This window comes from Oryctolagus cuniculus, chromosome 19 (genome assembly GCF_051225735.1).
Source record: "Oryctolagus cuniculus isolate XC-2025 breed Fujian yellow rabbit chromosome 19, ASM5122573v1, whole genome shotgun sequence".
In the NCBI taxonomy this organism is placed as follows: domain Eukaryota; kingdom Metazoa; phylum Chordata; class Mammalia; order Lagomorpha; family Leporidae; genus Oryctolagus; species Oryctolagus cuniculus.
Genome location: NC_142885.1, coordinates 68,439,785 through 68,465,130, shown reverse-complemented (window position 1 = coordinate 68,465,130; position 25,346 = coordinate 68,439,785). Strand labels below are relative to the sequence as shown.

The following is a 25,346-nucleotide window of genomic DNA, read 5'->3' as shown; positions in this document are numbered from 1 at the left end:
CAGTGGACGTTCCACTGTATCAGTTAAACTTCAATGGAAAATGCGCGGGGTGGGCAGGAAGCCTGGCAGTTAAGATTCAGGTGTCACAGAGCCTGCATCATGGCGCAGTGGGCTAAGCCCACCGTGTGACGCCAGCATCCCACGTCAGAGCACAGTTCCAATCCCAGTTATTCTGCTGCTGCTTCTTTTAAGATTTATTTATTTATTTGTGAGTCAGAGTTACACAGAGAGAGCAGAGAGAGAGAGAGAGTCTTTCATCTGATGGTTCACTCCCCAACTGGCCACAACGGCTGGAGCTGTGCTGATCCGAAGCCGGGATCCAGGAGCCTGGAGCTTCTTCTGGGTCTCCCACGCAGGTGCAGGGGCCCAAGGACTTGGGCCATCCTCCACTGCTGCTTTCCCAGGCCATAGCAGAGCTGGATGGGAAGTGAGCAGCTGGGTCTTGACAACGCGTCCATATGGGATGCCGGCATTTCTGGCCAGGGCATCAACCTGCTGCACCACGGCGCCGGCCCCCGGCTACTCTGCTTCTAACCCAGCTTCCCGCTAATGCTCCTGAGAAGGCAGCAGAAAATGGCCACCCATGTGAGAGACCAGGATGGAGTTACTGGCTCCTGGGTTTGGCCTGGCCCAGCTGTGGCTGTTGCAGCCGTTTGGAGAATGAACCGATGGATGGAAATCGCTCTCTGTGTCTCTCTATAAAGATTTAATTGCTTATAAAAGTTAACTCTGGATGATTCTAGAACACAGCTTTGTACACATTGCATTTCATTAAATAGGTTGTAAATGAGTAAATGTGTAAATATGTAGATATGCTGCCAGAGGCCAGCAGCCCTGAGGAGGCCGTGGTTCTGTCTCAGCATCTGAACGGGGGAGAAACCCCACTGCTACTGCCTTTCCTGGATGTGTGCACGCAAATGTTACGAAAGAAGCCATTGGTAGGGGAAACCCTGTTAGTCACTACTGATTCATGCAGCCAGCATGTTTACTGCAGCAGGCACCCTTCAAGGGACTGGCGACACAGCCGTCAGCGAGACAGGCACCAACCAGGCCTCCTGTTTGTACAGGGCTTGTTTCTCATTGGAGTACGGTTTATACACAGCAAAGTGCCCACGTCCGAAGCACTCTGTTACCTTTGTCCTCTTGCCCTACACTCTGGGGACCAGCACCCAGTCCGGATGGAAACATTCCCGCCTCCTGAGGAAGTCCCCTTTCCAGGGAGCTCCCACGTGCAGAGGTAGTTGCTATCCTGCCTGGAGCACCTGTCTGGGCCTCTCAGACACGGGGTCACGCAGCGTGCGCTGTGCTTTGTTACGACACCTGCTTGTCTGGAGCCTCCACTGAGGCTGTCTTGGGAGAAGAAAATCCTTCATTTGTTTAAAAAAGATTTATTTATTTATTTGAAAGGCAGAATTACAGAGAGGCAGAGAGAGACAGACAGACAAGTCTTCCATGCACTGGTTCATTGCCCCAGAGGCTGCAACGGCTGGAGCTGGGCAGATCCGAAGCCAGGAGCCAGGAGCTTCTTCCGGGTCTCTCACATGGGTGTGGGGACCCCAGGACTTGAACCATCTTCCACTGCTTTCCCAGGCCATAGCAGAGAGCTGGACTGGAAGTGGAGCAGCTGGGACTTCGGCACTGCCAGCGGCAGCTTTACTTGCTATGCCACAGCACAGGCCCTGAGAAAATCCTTCATTAATTCACATGGAAAACCTGGATTGGGTTCCTGGCTCCCTGCTTTGGCCTGGCCCGGCCCTGAGACTTGTAAACATTTGGGGAGTGAACCAGCAGAAGGTTCACTCTCTGCCTCTCAGTTAAACAAATAAGCAAACAAATACATAAGAAAAATGAAAAAAATGCAAGGATGCAGGTAAATCAACCATCAGGGTTGGGGATTTTAAGATATCTCTTCCAGTGATTAATAAATCAATCAAATAAAAACCCAGAAATTAACAGTGAGCAAGTTTGGTTTAATGTTCATACATAAAACACTGTGGAATATCCAATCTTTTCAAAGGCCCATAGGAAAGTTATGAAGATAGGTCACTTACTGGGCAGGAAGCCAGTAAATGCCAACCATTTGGCATACCATAGAAACCACATTCTCTGACTACAATGCAATTAATTTATAAATTTTTACCAAAAAAGAACTAGAAAAATACATTTTTTGAAAATTAAGTAATTTATGAATCAAATAAATTGTGGAAATCAGAAAATACACATTTGAATAACAATGAAGATACTACATATCAAAACTGTAGAATGCAACAGAAGTGATACTTAGAAGATGGTATGTATGTAGTCTTTTTTTTTTTTTTTTTTTTTTTTATTTTTGACAGGCAGAGTGGACAGTGAGAGAGAGAGACAGAGAGAGAAAGGTCTTCCCTTGCCGTTGGTTCACCCTCCAATGGCCGCCGCTGCAGCCGGCGCACCGCGCTGATCCGATGGCAGGAGCCAGGATCCAGGTGCTTCTCCTGGTCTCCCATGGGGTGCAGGGCCCAAGCACCTGGGCCATCCTCCACTGCACTCCCTGGCCATAGCAGAGAGCTGGCCTGGAAGAGGGGCAACCGGGACAGAATCCGGCGCCCCGACCGGGACTAGAACCCGGTGTGCCGGCGCCGCAAGGTGGAGGATTAGCCTAGTGAGCCACGGCGCCGGCTGTATGTAGTCTTAAATGCTTAAAACTAGGGGCCAGCACCGTGGCTCACTTGGTTAATCCTCCACCTGCTACACCGGCATCCCAATATGGGCACTGGGTTCTAGTCCCGGTTGCTCCTCTTCCAGTCCAGCTCCTGCTGTGGCCCGGGAAGGCAGTGGAAGATGGCCCAAGTGCTTGGGCCCCTGCGCCTGCATGGGAGACTAGGAGGAAGCACCTGGCTCCTGGCTTTGGATCGGCACAGTACCAGCTGTAGCGGCCTTTTGGGGGGTGAACCAATGGAAGGAAGACCTTTCTCTCTGTCTCTCTCACTGTCTATAACTCTACCTGTCAAATTAAAAAAAAAATGCTTGAAACTAAGGCAGGCATGTGACTGGTGGTGTGGCCCAGTGGGTTAAGCTGCCACCCATGATGCCTGCACTCTGCATGGTAAACCTTCTGGGTTGCTAATGACCAGGTAGTTTGTATGTAGGGGAGCTACCAGTTAGACTGGCTCCGGATCTCATCTTGATTACAATCACCTGTGGCTCAGCTGAGCTGATCCAAAGCCTGGAGCCAAGATCTTCTTCTGAGTCTCCCATGTGGGTGCTGGAGCCCCAGGACTTGGGCCATCTTCAGCTGCTTTCCCAGCTGCATTAAGCAGGGAGCTGGATCAGAAGCTGAGCAGCCATGACTCAAACCGGTGCCCAAATGGGATGCTGGCACTGCAGGCCGGGGCTTTAACTGGCTGTGCCACAGTGTCAGTCCAGTCAGTTCTTTTAAAAGGGACTATCTTGGGTCAGTGCCATGGCTCACTTGGTTAATCCTCCACCAGCATCCCAATATGGGCACTGGGTTCTAGTCCCGGTTGCTCCTCTTCCAGTCCAGCTCTCTGCTGTGACCCGGGAAGGCAGTGGAGGATGGCCCAAGTGCTTGGGCCCCTGCGCCTGCATGGGAGACTAGGAGGAAGCACCTGGCTCCTGGCTTTGGATCGGCGCAGTACCGGCTGTAGCAGCCTTTTGGGGGGTGAACCAGTGGAAAGAAGACCTTTCTCTCTGTCTCTCTCACTGTCATTTTTTTTTTTTAAAGGGACCATCTTGAAGATAAATATTTTAAAATTACTTATATGAGAGAGAGGCCCATCCAATGTTCACTCCTTAAAATGCCCACAACAGCTGTAGCCTGACCAGGCCCACACCAGGAGCCAGGAACCCAATCTGGTTGTCCCAGGTGGACAGCGGAAACCCAACTACTTGAGCCATCACCTGCTGTCACCTAGGGCGCACGTCAGCAGGAAGCTGGCATCAGATGTAAGAGGCAGAACTCAGAGCCAGGCAGTCCACTGTGAGACAAGGGTATCTGAATCACTAGACTAAATACCCACTCCTTTTTTTTTTAATTTTTTTTTTATTTATTTGACAGGTAGAGTCATAGACAGTGAGAGAGAGACAGACGGAAAGGTCTTCCTTCTGTTGGTTCACTCCCCAAATGGCTGCCACGGCCAGCGCTGTGCTGATCCGAAACCAGGAGCCAGATGCTTCCTCCTGGTCTCTCACATGGGTGCAGGGCCCAAGCACCTGGGCCATCCTCCACTGCCCTCTCAGGCCACAGCAGAGAGCTGGACTGGAAGAGGAGCAGCCAGGACTAGAACCCAGCACCTATATGGGATGCTAGCGCCTCAGGCAGAGGATTAACCAAGTGAGCCACTCCTTGAAGATGAATCTTTAAAAAAAAAAAAAAAATTGTTTATTTTATTTGAAAGGCAGTTATGAAGAGAGAGAATCTTCTATCTATTGGCTCACTCCCCAAATGGCCACGGCTGGACCAGGCTGAAGCCAGGAGCCAGGAGCTTCTTCCGGGTCTCCCATGTGAATGCAGAGGCCCAGGGACTTGGGCCACCTTCTACTGCTTTCCCAGGTCACAGCAGAGAGCTGGATGGGAAGTGGAGCAGCCAGGACTTGAACTGGCAGCCATATGGGATGCCAACACTGCTGATGGCAGCTTTACCCACTGCACTACAACTCCAGCCCGTGAAGATAAATCTTAATTCAGGCTTTAGGCCCAAGGATTAAGGTTACCTTGACGGGCAGTGGAAGGGACCACTGGAAGTTATTTATTTTATATTATTCTATATCCATATTTCACAGAACATGGAATTTTCTTCTTTCAGCACATTCAAGATGTTTTCATTTTTTTTTTTTTGAAAGAATTGATTCATTTGAAAGGAGAGAGAGAGAAATGTTCAAGCCACTGGTTCTCTCCCCAAAATGGCCTGCGACTGCTAGGGCTAGGCCAGGCTGAAGCCAGGAGCCCAGAACTCTATCCTGGTCTCTCACGTGGCTTAGGGACCCAAGCACTTGGGCTGTCATCCACTGCTTTCCCAGGCACATTCTGGGAGCTGGATCAGAAATGGAACAGGTGGGACTTGAACTGGCACTCATGGAGTGCTGGTGTCGCAGGCATGGCTTACCCACGGCACCACGGCGCCAAACCCTAAGATGCTGTCTGCAGTCTCCCACAGTTCCCGACGAGAAGTCAGTGGTCAGGGCGGGCATCGTGGTGCCTCCTCATGTCCTGGCTGCTCCATTTCCAGTCCAGCTCCCTGCTAATGCCCAAGAAAAGCAGTGGAAGATGGTCCAGGTGCTTGGGCCCCTGCCAACCCTGTAGGAGATCCAGATGAGCTGGCTCCTGGCTTCAGCCTGGCCCAGTGCGGGCTGTTGCAGCCATTTGTGGAGGGAGCCAGGGGATGGAAGCTCTCCCTTTTTCATTCTGTCTCTCCCTTTCTCTCTCTAACTCTTGCAAAATAAATCATAAATTAAAAAACAAAGTCGTCGGTGGTCGCAGGCATCACTGTTTTCCTGGATGTACGGGGCTGAGTCCTCTGGATGCTCTTGACGCTCTCTCTCTGTTTGATCTTCCTAAGTTGAGTTGTGCACCTGCATGTGATTTTCTCTTTTTAACAAAGGTTTATTTACTTTAAAGTCAGAGTTAGAGAGAGAGAGGGAGAGACAGAGGGAGATCTTTCATCTGCTGGTTCACTCCCCCAGATGCTTGCAATGGCCAGCACTGGGCCAGGACAAAGCCAGGAGTCAGGAGCTTCAGCCAGGTTTCCACATTGTAGCAGGGACCCAAATACGTGGAGCCTCTCTTCTGCCTGCCAGGCTCATTAGCAGGGAGCTGGATCTGAGGTGGAGGAGCTGAGATACCCACCAGTGCCCATGTGGGATGCCGTCCTTACAGGCAGCAGGTTTGCCTGCTGTTCCACAATGCTGGCCTCCCCCCCCCCTTTTGTAAGATTTATTTTATTTATTTGAAAGTCAGAGTTACAGAGAGGGAGGGAGGGACACAGAGAGCTCTCTTCATCTGCTGGTTCACTGCCCAGATGCCTGCCGCAGCCAGGGCTGGGACAGGCCGAAGCTAGGAGCCTGGCGCTCCATGTGGGTTATGGGACCCTTAGATACTGCCCTATGTGATACAGATCTGTCACAGTGATTTTTTTAAGGCCGGGTAGCCATTAACCCCATCAACCAGAGTGATTTCCTGCCAAGACCTGGAAGTCGTTTTCAGAGACGAGGTGCAGGACAAATTCCTTACTACCTTCTCTCAAAGGCCTGGAGGACCACACCCCAGTGCCTAGGCAGAGGATTCTCTCCATCTCCACACCAAGAGAAATCCTATAGGAAAAATGACTGATTCCATTCCAGAGAGCTCCGTGCACCTCATGACCTAATCGCCTCCCAAAGGCCCCGCCTCCTGACACTGTCAACTTGCTTGGGATTTCAGCAGTGAATTTGGAGTCGGTGGCTTCTGATAATTCTGACGCCTGTGTCCTGCGTCAGTGCAGTCTCCATCTCTGTGGTCACACAGCCTCTTCTCTCTGTGTCTTCACATGGCCTTCTTTTTATTTAGTTATTTCTCATGAGAGACAGAGAGAGAAAGAGACCTTCCATACCCTGGTTCACTACCCAAATGTCCACAACAGCCAGAGTTGGGCTAGGTCAAAGTTGGGAGCCAGGAGTTCAATCCAGATATCCCCTGTGGGTGACGGGGCACAGCCACTTGAGTCTGCCACGGTGCTTATTAACAGGGTGCTAGTGTGAGAAGCAGACCCAGAACTTGAACCCAGACACCCCAGTATGAGATGTGTGCCTCCAAAGCAGTGGCTTACCCACCGTGCCAGACACCGCCTCCCACAGAGCCTTCTTAGAGGGACCTCAGTCATCGGACTCGGAGCTTTCCCTCACCTACGTGACCTCATACTAATTCATTAAATCTGCAAAGACCCCCGTTCAAGTAAGGCCGTGTTCACGGGTTCTGGGTGCATGTGAACTTTGGGAGATCCGCTGTTTACCCAAGGACACACGTGACGTGGCTGCAGAAGTTAGGAAGTTAAGCTCTCTGTTTCTAGATCTTAACTGTAATAGTCGTGAATACGTACAGAGTCAGGCAGGGGTCTGGGGATTCATACCGGGGCTGATACACACCAGAACGCCAGCATCGCGCTGGAGGAAGCAGCTGGACATGAAGCCAAGGCAGCCTCTCCTCCCATTCTGGGCCTTGGAACCTGCTGTGGGACAACGTGCATGTGGTGGAGCTTTGCATTAACTAGAATTAGGATGAACTTCAGGCCATATAAGCCCCTCAAGTAACAAATAACCTACCCAAGGTGTACTTGTATTTCCGTGTAACACTGCAGAAATTCAGATGGTGGGCCCAACGCTGGGCGAGTGCTCCAGTGTTGGGGACTTGGGCTGTGTTTCTTGTCCTACTGTCTGACTTCCACTCACCAGGTCACCTCAGAGTCCAAGATGGCTGCAGGCACTGTAGTCGTTAACTGTATTCACGCCAGCAGCAAAGAGGAAGGAAGATGAAGAAGCTTAGGGGTACCCACTCACTTCCGTTTACACTCTGCTAGTCAGAAGTGGCTGGTGAAGGACACTGATGTGAAAGTGGGAGTTCTGTTCCTAAGAGCGAGAAGGAAGCCAGATAAAGGGAGAAGTAAAAGCTTGTCCCCAGCTTTGATGGAAAAGTGACCCCACCCTCTAGGGGGGCATTCGGGGGATGGCTGGGGTGTTGGGAGACTGCAGAGGCAATGGGAAGGGTTGATCTGGGTGGAGACACGGGCAGGGGAGATGAGTCTCCACACAGTGCGTGTGGCTGGATTCTCAGTGGGACATCATTGAGATATGAAGAGGTGAGCTTGCCTTATGCACCTGGGAGGCCCCACTGTCCGTGTTGGTCTGTGCCTTCCTCCCCTGGGCAGGAAGGTTCCTGTGATCCCACCTGCCAGAGGAGGACCTGTTCCAAGTCCCAGCTCCATCCCTTCTTCTTGAGCCCAAACCTTCTACGACTCCCACCTGCCTGCCGTCCCTCTGGCCCCTTCATCCCTTCCTGTGCATGGCAAGGGTGGAAACAGGAAGTAGACAATCTCCTGGAGGCTTCTGAGGGTGGCTGATGTGCCTGTGTTTGTGTGCTCAGACTCTCCAGGCTCAAATCAGAATGCTGGACAAGAACAAGGTGAATAAAAGCACCCTGGAGCAGGAGCTGAAGGAGGTGAGTGGGCAGAGGGTCCTTTCTCTCCCCCGCCCTCCCCGAGCCAGGCTCTCTCACTCCAGGCAGAGGCAGGTGAGAGCCTGCTGGGATTTCACTTCACCTCTATTCCAGTTAAAGGCTGGGGAAGCCTCTCCGTGTCCCATCGACTGCTGTGTGCAGTGACTCAGAATTAGTGACACCCTGTGCACTTAGAGTCACACAGCAATTTCTGTTACAGGGAGACCTTGGCTTAGATGTCACGGCGGTGTCTGAGTAGACCCTGGGGTTTCCAGGGTCCAGAACTAGGAAGAGCTGGCCAAAGGGCCTGTGGTCTCCCAGCTTCTCCCTTCCCCTGTTCCCCAGAAAGCTGACAGGAGCGCCCTGGCTAGCAAGGCCAGCAGGCTTGACCTGGAGACGGTGGTGACGGAGCTGAACGAGGTGGTCCAGGGCGTGCTTCTCAAGGCTGTGAGACAGGAGGAAGACTGGAAGAAGTCTGCGGAGCAGCTCAGGAAGGAGCTGGCCACCAAGGTGAGAGCTCGGAGCCCGCGAGCACGCACTCCTGACCACCAAGGTGAGAGCTCGGAGCTCGTGCACGCACTCCTGGCCACCAGGGTGAGAGAGAACTCGGAGCCCGCGAGCATGCACTCCTGGCCACCAAGGTGAGAACTCGGAGCCTGCGAGCACGCACTCCTGGCCACCAAGGTGAGAGCTCGGAGCTCGTGCACGCACTCCTGGCCACCAAGGTGAGAACTCGGAGCCCGCGAGCACGCACTCCTGGCCACCAAGGTGAGAGAGAGCTCGGAGCCCGCGAGCACGCACTCCTGGCCCCCAAGGTGAGAGAGAGCTCGGAGCCCGCGAGCACGCACTCCTGGCCACCAAGGTGAGAGAGAACTCGGAGCCCGCGAGCACGCACTCCTGGCCACCAAGGTGAGAGAGAACTCGGAGCCCGTGAGCATGCACTCCTGACCAGCTGTCCCAGAACGTAGCGGTGGCCAAGAGCAAACGCTCCGTTTTGAGGAGCAAGCGTTCGGGAGCAGCTTAGCTGGGTGGCCTGGAGACTCCCACATGGTCAGCCTCACTGTTTGCTGACTGCCTGAGATGTGCCAGGCCGTGGGGAGGTGGCAGGGGACGCACAGCCCCTGCCCAGCTCGTCCAGCAGAAGGGGCAGGGGCGGGCAGACCAGCACTTGCCAGTGCTGCACGCTCTTGGAGCTGGCATAGGAGGTGCAGCCAGAAGGGCCTGGGTTCCAGCCTTAGCTGCACCATGAGCAGCAGCATGCCCTGAGAAATTTCTCATCTGAGAAACGGGGATTTATTCATCTCTCAATTATTGGATACCAAGAGGTCTAGTCCCCGTGGATAGAGTGAGCAAAACAGATTGTAGGTGCAATCTTCGTGGAGACACGCTTGTCAGAGAGATGTAAATCATTTGTGCAAATGTGCAGAACGTGTGCAGGTGTGCAAACCAGATGTGCAAACTCACAGCTGAGTGGCATTCCACAGAAAACTGACTCAGTGGTGGGGGCAGGGAGTGGAGAGAGAGATTGTCGTACATTCAAAGGGATACCTGTTTATGTTATAGTTAAGATGATGGATAAGACACCATATCTCCTCTTAGAGTGCCTGCATTCAGTGTTCGATCTGGCTTGCTCTCTCTCTCTTTTTTTTTAACAAAGAGATTTTATTTACTGGGGCTGGCATTGTGGCTTAACAGATTAAACCACATTCTTTTAGAGCACTGGTTGTAGTCCAGAGTGCTCCATTTCAGTTCTGTGTCCCTGCTAATGCACCTGGGAAGTCAGGAAGATGGCTCAAGTACTGTGGCCTCTGCCACCCACATGAGTTTAAACCTGGATTGAATTCCAGGCTCCTGGCCTCAGCCTGGCCCAGGCCCAGCCCCAGCTGTCATGGCCATTGGGAACTGAATCAGTGGAAGGAAGATCTCTCTCTCTCTCTCTCTCTCTCTCCCTCCCTCCCCCTTTCTCTGAACTCTTCCTTTCAAATAAATAAATTAAATATTTAATTTTTTAAATTTATTTGAAAGAGCAACAGAAGGGCCAGCACTGTAGCATAGCAAGTAAAACCACTGCCTGCAGTGCTGCCATCCCATATGGGTACCAGTTTGAGTCCCGGCTGCTCCACTTCTGATCCAGCTCTCTCCTATGGCCTGGGAAAGCAGTGGAGGATAAGTCCTTGGGCCCCTGCACCCACACGGGAGACCCAGAGGAGGCTCCTGGCTTTGGATCAGCCCAGCTCCAGCCATTGCGGCCAAGTAGGGAGTGAACCAGCAGATGGAAGACCTGTCTCTCTCTCTCTGCCTCTCCTTCTCTCTCTGTGACTTTCAAATAACTGTGACTTTCAAATAAATAAATAAATCTTAAAAAAAAAAAAAAAAGACAGAGCAACAGAGAGGGAAAAGAGAGAGACCCATCTGCTGGTTCACTCCCCAAATGGCCACAGCAGCCAGGGCTAGGCCAGCCCTAACTAGGAGCCAGGAACTCTGTGTGGGTCTCCCAAATCTGTGGCAGGGGCCCAAATACTGGGCCATCATTAGGGAGCCGGATTGCAGGTGGAGCTGTCAGGACGTCCAGTGGAGCTCCGATACAGGATGCCAGCATCCCGAGCAGCAGCCCAGCCCGCTGTGCACGGCGCGGCCCCTGATTCTGGCTCCTGACTGCGATGCCCAGCCCGCTGTGCACGGCGCGGCCCCTGATTCTGGCTCCTGACTAAAATTTCCTGCTGCTGCGGACCACGGGAGGCTGCAGTGATGGTTCCAGTTCTGGGCTCTTCGCTTTGGGTGGCCCAGCCTTCAGTGCTGTGGGCGTCTGGGGAGTGAACCCATGTCTAAGAGCTCAAGTTCCCTGTCTCTTGGTAAATTGGCAAGCATTTTAAAAAGAGTCTTCAGGAGACAAAACAACCAGATGCAGTAATGAGATGTTCCTCGTTTCTTGGTTCTGTTGCACAGACTCTAAAAATGGGCTAGGATGAGATGCAAAGCAGGCGGTCGATCATATCAAGTGTGGTAATGACTGGTTCTGTAAGGAAACAGCTTCATCTGTTAGAGAGAATTACTGAAGTAGTTAGTAGTGAAATAGCATGCTTTCCATAATTTGAAAAATAATCAAAAGAAACCAAATACCTGAGGGTGTTAATTGTTAACTCTAGATGGCATGTATATATTATAAATATAATGATCATAAATCACACACCACAGTGCTGCCTTCTAAGCGATTTCATCACCCCAAAGGAAACCCAGCATTTGTTACTGGTCACTCCCTGCTCCTTCCCAACCCCGGCAGCCTCTGGCACCACTATCATTTTTTTTCTTCCCTATAATTTTTTATAAAGGTTTTATTTATTTGAGAGGCAGTGTTACAGAGAGAGAGAGAGAGAGAGGTCTTCCATCTGCTGGTTCACTCCCTAAATGAGCACAGTGGCCAGAGCTGAGCTGATCCAAAGCCAGGAGCCAGGAGCTTCTTCTGGATCTCCCACGTGGGTTCAGGGGCCCAAGCAGTTGGACCATGTTCGACTGCTTTCCCAGGCTATAAGCAGAGAGCTGGATCAGAAGAGGAGCAGCCAGGACGAACTGGTGCCCACAGAATGCAGGTGCTGCAAGCAGAGGCTTAACTTACTATGCCATGACACTGGCCCCTATAATTTTTATATGACACTATGATTTTTAGATGACAGTCCTTTCTATTTATTTATTTTCATTTTATTTGAAAGGCTGAGAGAGAGACAGACATAGATCTTTCATCCGCTGGTTCACTCCACAACAGCCAAGGGTGGGCCAGACCAAGGCCAGGAGCTCAGAACTCCATCCAGGTCTCCCACGTGGTCCTCTAAGCCATTTTCATTACCCCAAAGGAAACCCAGCGCTCATTATTGGTCACTCCCTACTCCTCCCTGACCCCAGCAGCCTCTGCACCACTGATCTAGTTTCTGTCTCAAAGGACCTACCTATTTGGGACATTGCATACAGATGGAAAGATGCAGTGTATCAACTTCTGTGTTTGGCCTCTTTTCTGTAGCATAATGTCTGCAGATCATCCACGTTGCAGCATGAATCAGAACTTCGTTCCTTATACCCAGAAAAATGAAGATACGTCCACACAAAAACTTGCACATCAATGCTCATAGCAGATTACTCACAGCAGTCAAAGGGTTCATCCAGCCAAACGTGGTGCAGCCATTGATGGGGTAGTGTTCTGTCATAGTCCATGCTGCGTAAGAAGTAGCACAAACCCTGACTCACGCTACAGCACGAGTCAGCCCGAAAATCTGCTAAGTGAAAGAGGCCACACACCAAGAACACATTGTGTATGATTCTATTTATAGGAAACGTCCAGAATAGACTACTCCACGGAGGCAGAAAGTAGGTTAGTGGCTGCCTAGGGCTGGGGGTTATGAGCAGACAAATGGGTGTATCTGGTAGAGGGCACACAGCTTCTCTAGGGAGTGACGGTTACACAACACTGCATATGCTAACAATGTCACTGAGTTGTCTGCTTTACGTGCAGGCCCTCTGTTGCGTGTGACTGTGAGGTGCATGGGGAACGCTGGGGAAAGGTTTCCCGGGCCTGCAGGCTGCAGCTGAGAGGCGGGTGTGGCAACAGCAGGAGGTGGTGTTCTGTGTTTTATTTTTGCCTTGCCTGCTGGGAAGCTCACTTTGCAGCTCCCCTCTGCCAGCAGCATCTTCTGGGGGCGTGGACCCAAACCCAAGCCCTGTCATTTTGCCTTTCCTGGATGACCTCACGATCTTCGTCTCACCTTGTCATGCCCCGTGAGGCTTCTTGGGTTGCTACAGTCCTTTTCTGCGAGTTGGCAGGGTGTGGAGTAGTTGACCGGGCGCTCTTTTCTTCCTGTTGGCTGTTGGCAGCTCGTCCACAGTGACCTGGGCCCTCTGAAGAAAGAAATGGAAGAGATACGGACAGTCGTCGCGAAGCTGCTGACCGAGGGTCTCCGATTTGACCCAGACAGCGCTGCCGGCTTCAGGAAGTGAGGGCAGGGCCCTGGAGCCCCCTCCTGGTTCTGGGTGCAGCTGCTGAGGCTGTGGGGCCCACAGAGGAAGAGCCTGGAGAACGTGGGGCACGATTCCTGACCTGCGGCCAGGGTGCAGAATGGGCAGACAGAGCTCAGACGGGGAAGGGGACATGCAGGACCGTGGAGGCCCAAACCAGGTTCCCTGACTCCCACCCAGACAGCACCTCAAGCGTATGGACCCAGATCTGGACTCCTGTCCTCGGCTTCCCCTTCACATGCCCCCAGTACTTAGGGGCAGGGTGGAGACCATCCAGTGTGTTGGGGCAGCAGAATGCCCTCTCTGCCCAGGAGGCCACACACAGGGCCAGCAGGGGCCTGCAGGGCTGCGTGGGCCTGGCCGTGGGGAAGTCCTGGCCCTGAGGCACGGGCTGACCTGCAGCCACTCTCCCAAACCCCCTGGACCAAGGGCCGGGGACGGGCTCTTGGGCAGGGACCCGCCTGATGGCGCTGATGTCTTTCAGGAAACTGTTTGAGCGGGTGAAATGCATTTCCTGCGACCGGCCTGTGGAGATGATGACCAGTCCGTGAGTACTGCCGCCAGGGGGCGCCTGCTGCCTCCTCACCGCGGGATCCACCCACCCCTGCCCCAGCCAGGCCGTGCTTCCTGCGTTCTAAAAAGCAGGCAGAGAGCAAACACATCACGTCTGTACTCACGTGTGTACACGGCCACACAGGTCGTTCTGCAGACCTCATGTCTGCCCTGTGTATGTCGTCTGTACACATGTCCTTTCTGCCCATCCCACCTCTGATTGCTTGGGTAGGGGGCTTTGTCCTCCTTTCCTTCAAGGAAAGACACTGGATCGAACTAAAAAAAAAAAAAAAAAAAAAGAATCAGTGTGGGGAAAAGCAGAATTTCGAGGGGCAGGTTTTTGCATAACGGGTAAGCCGTGGGTTGGGATGCCCCGTTTGGGTCTTTGTCCCAGCTCCACTTCCAGTTCCAGCTTCCTGCTAATGCGTACTGTGAGAGTCAGCAGGGGACTGCTCAAATACTTGGGTCCCTGCCACCCACATGTGAGACCACATTGAGATCTCAGCTCCCAGCTTCAGACTGGCCCTGAGTGAAGTGAATAGTGGATGGGAGTGCACTCACTCACGCGCTCTCTCACTCTCTCTCTCTCTCTTACTGTCTCCTCTGTCTGCTTCTCAAATAATGTACACACAGACACACAGAGGAAAAAAAAGAAAAGAAAAGCAGGACTTTGTTATACTTTCCTGCCTTAATTTTGAAGATTTATTTATTTGTTTGAAAGCGTTAGTGAGAAGGAGAGACAGACAGAATCTTCCCTCTGCTGGTTCACTCCCCAGACAGCTACAATGCCCAGGACTGGGCCATTCAAAGCCAGGAGCCAGGAGCTTTTTCTAGGTCTCCCACATGGGTTGCAGGGGTCCAGACACTTGGGCCGTTCTCCGCTGCTTTTCCTATGCCATTAGGAAGGAGCTAGATCGGAAGTGGAGCAGCCATGGCGCAAACCCGCACCCTTAGAGAATGCTGACACTGCAGGTGGCAGCTTTACCCACCATGCCACAATGCTGGCCAACCCTGCATTTATTTTCATATTTTTACACATTTATTTATTTTAAAAGTTAGAGTTACAGAGAAAAAGAAGGCGATACAGAGAAAGAGAGGGAGAGGGAGAGCTCTCCCGTCTGATCTGTCCCCCAGATGGCCACATCGACTAGTGCTGTCTGTGTCAGGCTGAAGCCAGGAGCCAGGAGCTTCATCCATGTCTCCCACATGGGGCAGAGAACTATCTACTTGGGTCATCTTCCACTGCTTTGCCCAGGCCATTAGCTGGATTGGAAGTGGAGCAGCCAGGACTCCAACAGGCACCCATGTGGGATGTTGGCATCTCAGGTGATGGCTTTACCTGCTACGCCACATCACCACCCTCCCCTGTGCGTTTATTCTTATAAATCTATAAGAGATTTTATTTTTTGAACCACTGTAAAGTGGGCCACTCAGCACACTTAGCACATCCACAGTGTCGAACCACTGCTGCCTCTGCGCGGTCTCCAACTCTGCTTGGTCCCCGAGCAGGAAACCCAGCTCCCCCCGCGCTCACTCCCCACGCGGACTTGCTGTCCATCGTCCCTGTGGATCTGCCCCTTGCAGCTGATCCTAGAGTGGACGTGTGTGGTGCGTGGCCTCTCTCCCTCGCACAGTGCCCCCGTGGCTGCTCTCCCTGGCTGTGTAGTATTCCTAGAGTGGGCGTGTGTGGTGCGTGGCCTCTCTCCCTCGCACAGTGCCCCCATGGCTGCTCTCCCTGGCTGTGTGGTATTCCACTGCACAGGCCCCCACACTGCACCTGCCCTTTCTTGTGCTGGTGAACACTTGGTTATTGCCACTCTGGCTGTCTGAGTAATGCTCTCACGAGGTTTGTTTACGTGGGTTTGTTTGAATTCCTGTTGCCAGTTCTTTTGGGATAAACTTGAGAGTAGAAGCGTTGGCTCATGTGGGAACTTGGCGGTTTACTTTTTGAGGAACGGGGAACAGTGATTTGTTCTGAGCAGCAGGACCTCATGGGGCCCCTGTGATGCTGGCCTAGTGTGGTGACCCAGTAAGCTTCCCCGCCCCCTGCCAGCTCATGTTTGGAGGGGCTTTGGAGATCACACCAGCATTTTCTGTCACATCAGAGATACCCAGCTTGCAACGTTACTGATAAGAGTAAAAGCAATTGGACATAGCTTGAAGTGGTGTCTCACTGACTTTTCATTCCGGCCGGCATCCACCACGTTTGTAAGAAGAGTCCCATGCAGTAGTATGTGTAATGTGGAGCTGTCCGTAGCTGTGCTGTCCCGGGCATGAACCCCTGGAGCCATGTGGCTTCTAAGCACTTGGAACATGGTGCACGCGAGTGGGCAACTGACTTTTAGGTTTTATTTAAATTTAGTTCATCTCCATGTAAATTTAAATAGCTCTATGTGGCTAGTGGCTGCTGCATTGGGTAGCAATTGTGGAAGAATATTTAATGACCTGGAAAAATGTTTCCAGTAAATGAAATGACAGTATCAAGTGGTGTGTGTACAGTGATCCTGCTTTTGTTTTAAAAATTACGTAAACAGGGCCGGCACCAAAGCTCACTGGGTTAATCTTCTGCCTGCGGCGCCGGCATCCCATATAGGCGCTGGGTACTAGTCCTGGTTGCCCCTCTTCGAGTCCAGCTCTCTGCTGTGGCCTGGGAAGGCAGTGGAGGATGGCCCAAGTGCTTGGGCCCCTGCACCTGCATGTGAGAGCAGGAGGAGGCACCTGGCTCCTGGCTTTGGATCGGCGTAGCTCTGGCCATAGCGCTGTTTGGGGGGTGAACCAATGGAAGGAAGACCTTTCTCTCTGTCTCTCTCTCACTGTCTAACACTGTCATAAAATAAAATAAAACGAAATGAAATAAATAATAAAATTTATGTGAACATGGAGAAACACCACAAGGGTGCATGTCAGAATCTTTGTCACACGGTAACAGTGGTTTTTGTGTGTGCTTCTCTATGTGTTCTAAGCAGACAATCAGTGTGCGTTGGTTCTATGCAGATGATCAGTGTGTATTGGCTCTAAGCCGACGATCAGTGTGCATTGTCTCTAAGCAGACCCTCCATGTATATTGGTTCTAAGCAGACCCTCCGTGTGTACTGGCTCTAAGCAGACCCTCCGGTGTATTGGTTCTAGGAAGACCACCAGTGTGCATTGGCTCTAAGCCGACAATCACTGTGCATTGGCTCTAAGCAGACCCTCCGTGTGCATTGGCTCTAAGCAGACCCTCCGTGTGCATTGGCTCTAAGCAGACCCTCCGTGTGCATTGGCTCTAAGCAGATGATCAGCGTGTATTGGTTTATTCGGGCTGCTGCACACAGTCATGTGCCTGGCCGGCTGCTAGAAGAGGGGGAATCTTGACATCTGGACGCACTTGCACAGCCCCAGCTCCAGCAGCTTTCCCGGAAGGCTGTTAATAGCTGACCTCGTCTTTCGTTCTCTAGAGAGGCAGGGCCCGCAGGATGTAAAGTTCACCATTTCGAAGCGGGCGGTTCTGTGGCATCTGGCACGTGCACAGCTCCGTGAGCACCATGGCCTTTTCATCCTCCCAGAGGAAAACCAGCAGTCTCGCCCCCACCTGCCTCCCCTCAACCCTCCAGTCTGCGTCTGCTCCTGGGCTTTGCCTGTTATGGTTTTTCCTTTTATAATGGCACAGTTGGTTTTTTGTGTCTTACAATGATTACCTGGGCCCCTCAAAGCCCTCACACTGTGGCCCTCAGATGTTCCTGGAGAAAAGGCTGTGTTTGAGGGTGAGCAGACCCATCTACACCTCCTTTCCGCTAGGAAAGCTTCCTGGAGGAGGTGTGGGCCTGGAGCCCTCTGCAGGCTGCAGGTGACAGCCCTGTCTGTGTTCTTGTCCTCCAACAGGCCTCTGATCACACTCCGTAAGGTTCACCTGCTGGCGCGGCTCAGGCCGGCCAGTGCCAACAGCTACGAGTACCTGCAGCGGCAGCTGATGAGGTGTGTGGATAGAGGACCCACCATCCCTCCCCCTGAAGGCTGTGGGATCACTGTTTGGGCAGAGACCCACCAGTGCCAGGAGCCAGACTCCCTGTGCAAAGGAGAGGCCCAAGACATAGCGGTGGTGACAGGCCATAGCACTAACAGTGAGGTGATCCCACGTGTGAGAGTTACTTAAATATCACCACGCCTCACGCACTGGGTCCATCTGCCCCTTTCCCAGTGGTGGGCATAGGCCGTGACATCCCACGGCTCCAGTGGTCCTTCCAGCAGCGAGCCCTGTGCGAGCTGTGGCCAGGTGGGGGAGGAACAGTCTGGCAGCAGCCAAAGCTGGGGGGCGGGGCCCAAGCCTGTGCGACCCCCTCCCTCCCTCACCTGACTCCAGGCAGAGACTCCAGGAATGTGGCTCTTGGCTTCATTTGTCTGCCCCATTGGTGTTGTGTGTGTGTCCACCCACCACATCCCAGGCCTGTTGGCTGTGCCACCTACACCCAAGCTGGAAGCAATGTCAGTCTTGCCTCCATACTGGCCAGGCCTGTCGGGGGCTCTGTGGGATTGTGGAGTCCCTGGGTGGCCACTGACCCACTGCCCTGCCGCAGGGAACAGCAGCAGCTGCAGCTCCAGGAGGAGGGTCTGGACCCCCTGGGCTCCCAGCAGGACTGGGGTGATGGCCCCCAAAATGATGCCACCAGCAGGCTCCAGTCATGTGACCTGTCCACCCTCTACCCTTATGGGGACCCCCAGCTAGTGGACTATGACTCCGTGAGTAGTGGGTGCTCTTCCCTGGAGGGTGAATTGTCCACGTGCCCCAGCCCCACGTGTGGGACCAGGACCCGGGAAGAGAGTCCCGGGGAGACCGCACCCTGTCTTCTGCACTTTTCTGTGCACTGGAGAGGAGGTGGGGCAGGAAGGGTTCACTGACCGGGGGCCTTGGCCATCCAACAGGCTGAGGTAGACATCTTGGGAGTGGACGGGATCCTCTACAGAGGCCGGATGAGCAACCAGAGTGGGGCTCAGGCCACAGCCACCGTGGAGAAGGAGCTGACAGGTGAGGAGTGTCGGACCCTCCTGGGCGCCCTGCACTGGGGTGCTGTTCCACAGGGCAGGGCAAAGGGCACAGGGGGATTTCAAGGGCAGGCACTGCCTCTGACCAGTCGGGAGCCAAAGAGGTGCCGGAGGGGAGAGTGCCGGCTGTAAGCAAACACCCGCCGGACAAGGCTCATCCTTCCCACAGGGATAAACAGGGACCGACAGCCGGCCTCACCTGGCATTCAGGATGCGGGCCTGGGGCCGGGGCCTGGTTGGTGACAGGAGAGCTGTACAAGGGGTGCTGTATTCGAGGAGGGGTGAGGAGCTCCCCGAAGCCTTTGGAGAAGGAAAAGAAGTTTGGGGGATGAAGGGGTGAGGTGGGAGGAGGGTGAGTCAGGTAGAGGGCGCAGCAGGTGCAAACACTTGTGGTGAGCAGAAGCCACGCACAGGTCTGCTAGGAGTGCAGGGCCTGGCTGGGGCAGGAGTGAGGAGACGCGGACAGGGCAGACTGGAGGTCTGTGTCCTAATGTGAGCCAGCAGGAGGCCCTGACACATGCTTATCTGGAGTCCTTCCTTGTTGGTCGCTCCAGTTTTGGGGTCCCAGCTCCAGCTGGCTTCCTCTCCTGGGTTCCCAGTACGCAAAGGGAAACCTCTGCATGGCCCTTGAGTTCCTTTCCTGTCTGGAAAGAGGAGTTCTGTGGTTTGCCCCTGGGTAGGAGCTGCACACTGTCCCATTTGGGAGCCATGCTGGGGTCCGAGGTGGCCAGAGGGTGGGGCTGCAGCCTCTGGAAATGCCAGGCTGGCCTGGTGAGAAGGCAGAGGAGCCCGCTCATCAGCTGTGCTGGACAGAGGACGCACCTGTGCTGGCTGTCACTGCAGACCGTCGGCCTGGGTAGTGAGAAGTTTCTTCTCTCTCATGTCTGGGGGCTCTGAGTCTCCAATCAGTGTGTCCGCAGGCCCGTGCTCCCACCAGTGTCTCTGGAACAGTCCTTGCCCCTGCCGGCTGCTGGTGTTCTGGGCTCGTGGCCGTGCTGCTCCAGCCTCTGCCCCCAGCTGGCTGCCTCCTCCATGCGCCTTCTCCTCTGTCTCTCAAAGGACACTGGTCCTTGGATTTAGGGCTCAGCCTGACCAAGGAAAATCTCATCTCAGGATTATAATTACACCTGTAAGATCCTGACTGTGAATGAGGCCACAGCCGGGCTCTGAGAGATGTGTTCTCTGGGCAATTCCCATTCAACCCACTCCAGACCCCTCCTGTGTTTCCTGAAACCCTGCATCCTCCCAATTCAAGGAAGTGACTCCTCCTGCCCAGACCGTGGCTGCTGCGGGCCCTGCAGTGGATCTGGGGGCAGAGGAGAGGCTCAGCTGGGCTCCAGGGATCACCAGGCAGGATGACAACAACACGGGCTAATGGTTAATGAGCCCTGACTTTGTGCCGGGCCCTGCCCTGTCCCCTCACCCTGCAGTGGCGTTTCACAGTGGGCAGGTGAGGTCTCCTGGCTGGGAGGGCACTCTCGGAGCCAGAGCCAACGGAGTCTATCACCTTACACACCTGTCCCCTCCCCACTCGCCCACCAGCCTCCCCTGCTGGCAGCCTAGATGCAGGGCTCACCCAGGTCATTCGTGCATTCCCAAGAACATGGAGCAAACGAGACTGGAGTCATGATAGCCTCAACTGTTCCATCTTGCTGGGTGCGACCGAGTCCAGCTAGTACTGGAATCAGTGGGAAACCTGTCTGCTGCCGGATCTTTCCATCTTTGCCAATACAGCTCATGTACCCCTAAGGCACCCTAATTCCAAACAAACAGACTCAGGAACTCGACCTCAAGCCAGCCACTGTGCCCGGCGTGCTTCCACTCTTCACCTGGCCTCCGGATGCCAGCGCGGCAGCTGGGCTATCCCTGGTGGGAAGTGCAGCTCCCATCCCCCCTCCTTCCCTGAGGGCTGGCAGTCAGCGGGCAGTCCCGTGGAAGAAAGGCCAAGTCAGATGGGACGCAGGCAGGAGGAGGTGGCCACAGAGAGTCCTCCAGCGGGCCAGAGGGGCAGGGGGAAGAAGGAGGCTCTGGCCAGCTGCCGAGCCCCGCCCCCCAGCTCTGAGGGAAATGTCCAAAAATGCACCTTAGGACAGGCCGCTCCCCCCAGGACCCCTGAGTGACTTAGCCGTGGCTGCTGTAACAGGACTCCAGCACCACCATCGATGGCCCCGGGGGTCAGGCTGAAGGCAGGGTGTGGGTGTGTCCGGCTGCCCGCTCGCCCGCTCCTCTCCTCGTGGCAGCCCCATTCCCACGTGCAGTGAGCTGCCTGGCCCTCGCCACAGCTTCTCAGACTCTGACCCCCGGAGGACCCACCGGCATAAGCTGGGATACTCCGCCCGTTTCAGTAGCTGCGTTTGCCCTGTACAGAAAGGTGTTCCCAGGATTCGGGGATCACGTGGCGGCCTTGTGTCTCGGCTTGCTGGACAGGGAGAAGGGAAGTTCAGGTTCAAGTCTCAAGTGGAGCCAGGCCCCAAAGGCACATGTTGAGTCCATTTCTGTGAGGTGTCCAGAGGAGGCAGGTCTGGGGGCTGGGGTGGGAGATGGGCTGGTGGACAGTGGTAGCCTCAGGGGGCGAGGCTCTCCTAGGGCCATGGACATGTACCGGAGCTGGATAGAGACAGTGGTGTTCAATGTGGTGAGGTGCTAGGGCCGTGAATTGTGCAGTCTAATTGTATGTTACATGGATTTTACCTCCAAAAAACAGATATGGGGCGGGGGGCTATGTGGAATGGCTAAAGACCTGCCAGACAGCCGAGCCCTAAATAGTCCTGCCAGCCTCTCACCTGTGCCTCTGCACCTGCTACGACGTCACTCTTCTCTCTGGCCTGGAATTGCTATTTTTTTTAATTCAAGATTTATTTAGGAGCTGGCATTGTGACATATTGGGTAAAGCTGCTGCCTGCAATGCCCGCATCCCAAATGGGTGCAGATTCAAGTCCCGGCTGCTCCATTTGCAATCCAGCTCCCTGCCTATGGCCTGGGAAAATAGTGGAAGAAGGCCCAAGTGCTTGGGCCCCTGCAGCCACATGGGAGACCTGGAAGATCTCTCTCTAACTGCCCTTCTGTCTTTGTGATTCTGCCTTTCAAGTAAATGTATTTGAGACAGAGGGAAAGACAGAGAGAGAGGGGTCTTTATCTGCTGGTTTATTCGCCACATGGCCGCATGAGCCTGGGCTGAGACAGGCTGAAGCCAGGAGCCAGGGGCTTTGTCTGGGTCCCTCATGTGGGCAGCAGGGGGCCAAGCCTTTGGGCCATCTACTGCTGCTCTCCCAGGCACATCAGCAGGGAGCTGGATCAGAAATGGAGCAGCCAAGACTCCAATATATGGGATGCCAGTGCTACAGGCAGGGGTTTAACCCATGTACCAAAGTGCAGCCACTGGAATTACTTTTAAGAACTTCTTTTATAGCCTTAAGCTTGGAAGGGTGGGGGGCTGTAAGGAGGAACATTGTCCCGTGAGTAATGGGGGTGATGGGCCTGGATTAGGCTGGTCCCTATGCAGGGCCCACAGGGCAGGACCCTGGTAGGGCCTTCACCCGTTCCCTGTCTCTTCCCATTTTCTTCTTTACTAAGCTGTGAGAGTTCCGGGTCCCCCGCCTCGGAACCTGCATGACCGAGTGCGCGCCAGTGCCTTATTTGGTGCCACCCACCCCTGTGAGTGCTTGCCCCTCCCTCCCTGGCCCACCTGGGATTCTGGCACGTCCTCTGGTCTCTCCTACTCCCAGCCTGCCTCTTGCCACCAGCCTGGGTGCTTTTTCTACCACATCCACTTCTCAGCTGCTCTGCTGCAGCCCAGCAGGCACCTGCCCACCTGTACTAGATCCAGGGAGACCCGCGAGGGGCCCCCTCCCCCTGTATCTGCCCAGGGAAGTGGGCCCAGGGGGCCTGCGGCTGCCTAGGCTTCAGGGGAGCTTCATGGGCCCAGGCCAGGCGTTGGTCCCCAGGTGTCTACAGGAGGTGGGACCAGGCAGCCTGCTCCTGCCCTGGGCCTCTTGGCTGGGGCCCCTTGAACCAGGCTGGGTCGCTGAGCGCATGAGTTGAGCAGCCTGGATTTGAATGGCCACGTTCTGGGCAGCTGGGGGCACGTCACAGTTTCAGAGCTCTCCCTTCTTGCCTCATTGGAGCCACGGGAGGAGTTAGGTACTGCTGACCCATTTCAAAGAGAAGGGAGCTGCGACCCAAGGTCAGAAGAGCTGGTAAGCTGGGACCTCAGCCCAGACCCTAAATGCCATGTCCCACTTGGCTCCCGTTTCTGGCCCACGGCAGTTGTGACTTCACCTGGGTCTGCTCCCCCACCCCCCGAAGTGCAGGCTGCCTGGGACCAGGTCAGTGCACTCTTGGGCTTCTTTACTCCCTGGTGGGGGGGGTCCCTGGCAGACCAGCAATTCTCACAGTTGTTCTCGGGACATACCACGGATTTCTTCTGCCCTCCCCAGCCCCCGGCCCCCACCCCGGTGTCAGCTCAGCCACTTCAGGCTCTCGCCCAGTGATGCCGGCCAGGCCACCGTCCCTGCCACCCCTGCCGCCACTGACTTCATCCACGCAGGACCCCCAGCAGGCGCCAGGACTCACCAGGAACTTGCGACCTCTGCACGTCAAGTCCAGAGCCAGCACACAGCCTGCTGGGGAAGCTGCCCATCCGTGAGCCCCCTGCTGCCCCGGTTCCCCGAGCAGAGACCTGGGCCCGGAGCCTGGCCTGGGAACGGGCGATGGCCCAGGACATAGGGCAGGGTCTGCGTGAGAGATGTCCCCAGGAAGACCCAATATGCACACACATACAGTATACATTCAATACGCATCTATGCTTACTCTACCACTTCATGGAAAAGCCAACTTAATTCCTCAACCAGTTTTAAGTGGTTTTATTTTATTTTATTTATTTATTTTTTTTTGACAGGCAGAGTGGACAGTGAGGGAGAGGGACAGAGAGAAAGGTCTTCCTTTGCCGTTGGTTCACCCTCCAATGGCCGCCGCGGCCGGCGCGCTGCGGCCAGCACACCACGCTGATCCGATGGCAGGAGCCAGGAGCCAGGTGCTTTTCCTGGTCTCCCATGGGGTGCAGGGCCCAAGCACCTGGGCCATCCTCCACTGCACTCCCTGGCCACAGCAGAGAGCTGGCCTGGAAGAGGGGCAACCGGGACAGAATCCGGCGCCCCGACCGGGACTAGAACCCGGTGTGCCGGCGCTGCAAGGTGGAGGATTAGCCTAGTGAGCCGCGGCGCCGGCGGTTTTATTTTATTTTTTAAAAGGCTTACTTATTTATTTGAGAGTCATAGTTACAGAGAGAGCGAGCGAGCGCGTCTCCCATCCGCTGGTTCACTCCCCAGATGGCTACAACAGCCAGGGCTGGGCCAGGCCGAAGCCAAGAGCCAGGAGCTTCTTCCAGGTCTCTCAGGAGTGTGTCAGGGGCCCAAAATCTTGGGTCATCTTCCACTGCTTTCCCAGGCCATTAGCAGGGAGCTGGATTGGAAGTGGAGCAGCCAGGACACGAACCAGCACCCACATGGGATGCCGGTATCGCAAGCAGCGGCTTTATCCGCTGTCCTACAACACTGGCCCCTAAAGTAGTTTTAAAAGCAATCACTTTTTATTTTGCTGAAACAATTTAACCAAAATCAGTCCCAGTTACAGCTACTGCCACCATGCATTCTGTCTTGTGGGCCAAATTTCTCAGACCAGTTTCCCACTGGAAGCCAGATCGACCGAGTGCATCTCTTTTCTTTAGTGCGGATTATGTGGGTGTTTATTTCCTTACTGATCCACAGGGACACTGGCACCCTGGGATGTCCAGGGACTGCTCTTATGCTCACTGCCATGTGTTTGGAGGGGAGGTCCCGAGCCTGGCCGGGGCACCTGGGTGACCAGTGCAGGGGCACCCAGTCCCTTCAGTGCTCCCTTGCTCTGCCTAGCTTTTCCTCTCCACCTTCAACTGGCAGACGGTTCTGTCCCTTCACAGCACAGGTCTGGGGCATGACTTCTGCTCCAGCGTCTGGAGCCCCTGGTGTGAGGCTGAGGGCTCTGGGAGCAGGTGTGGAGGACTCCATGGCCTCAGAAGTCCTCAGAGGCTGGGGACGCTGGGCCTGCCCTGTCCCCATGGCCCCTTGTCAGTTCCTGCCCTGTGACCACCCTGCACTGACTTCTCTTTCCTTTCTCCTAGGTCTGTGTCCAAATGAGGCCAGGCTCTCCCTGACCCAGGTCACTTGCCTGTCCAGGCTGCCTTCAGGATCACGGCTGGCATAGGCCCAGCCCCCACCCCCACCACAGATGAGGTTTTTTGGCAACCTGTGCCCAGAATAAAATCTGTTTTTTTTGACTGTGGGTGCGAAGACTGCTGTACGCACCTTGGAGGCTGGCTTCACTGTCTCCACACGGGTGGTGTAGGGGGCTTGCACCACTCCAGACTCAGCCTCTTGGCCCACTGCCCAGAACCACGTGGGGCCTTGGCCATCATCAGGCACACAACAGACCTCCCACCACATCTCCCCCGGCAGCCCCATGCCCCTGGCAGCAAACCCCACCTCCCCACCACCAGGAGGCTGCACCTGCCGGCTTCTGTGCCTGGTGCGGGGGCCCAACTTCTGTGCCCCGG

General features: G+C 54.5%; 1 protein-coding gene and 1 long non-coding RNA gene across 11 annotated transcripts in view; one reads left to right on the top strand and one right to left on the bottom strand.

Annotated features, from left to right (window-relative positions):
* The window catches only part of C19H16orf96 (chromosome 19 C16orf96 homolog), a 72,414-nt gene extending 47,343 nt beyond the window's left edge, over nucleotides 1–25,071 (top strand). For 5 of the 10 annotated variants that reach the window (XM_089321285.1, XM_089321288.1, XM_089321287.1 and 2 more), the window contains 8 exons: nucleotides 8,114–8,188; nucleotides 8,531–8,695; nucleotides 13,046–13,164; nucleotides 13,671–13,733; nucleotides 17,600–17,692; nucleotides 18,292–18,454; nucleotides 18,638–18,740; nucleotides 22,331–23,330. In XM_089321285.1, coding sequence (XP_089177411.1) covers nucleotides 8,114–8,188; nucleotides 8,531–8,695; nucleotides 13,046–13,164; nucleotides 13,671–13,733; nucleotides 17,600–17,692; nucleotides 18,292–18,454; nucleotides 18,638–18,740; nucleotides 22,331–22,656 — 1,107 coding nt within the window. In that variant the 3' untranslated portion in view covers nucleotides 22,657–23,330. Of the gene's footprint in view, nucleotides 1–8,113; nucleotides 8,189–8,530; nucleotides 8,696–13,045; nucleotides 13,165–13,670; nucleotides 13,734–17,599; nucleotides 17,693–18,291; nucleotides 18,455–18,637; nucleotides 18,741–22,330; nucleotides 23,403–24,914 lie in introns of those variants that run through there. The other 5 variants (XM_051836157.3, XM_089321284.1, XR_011384447.2 and 2 more) reach the window with 5 other exon arrangements.
* LOC149120642 (uncharacterized) lies at nucleotides 10,298–17,478 on the bottom strand. The gene is made up of 2 exons (XR_016226022.1): nucleotides 13,864–17,478; nucleotides 10,298–13,069 (listed from the first exon to the last, which is right to left on the bottom strand). It is a non-coding gene; the product is annotated as an uncharacterized LOC149120642 (long non-coding RNA).
* Nucleotides 25,072–25,346: the final 275 nt, after the last annotated feature.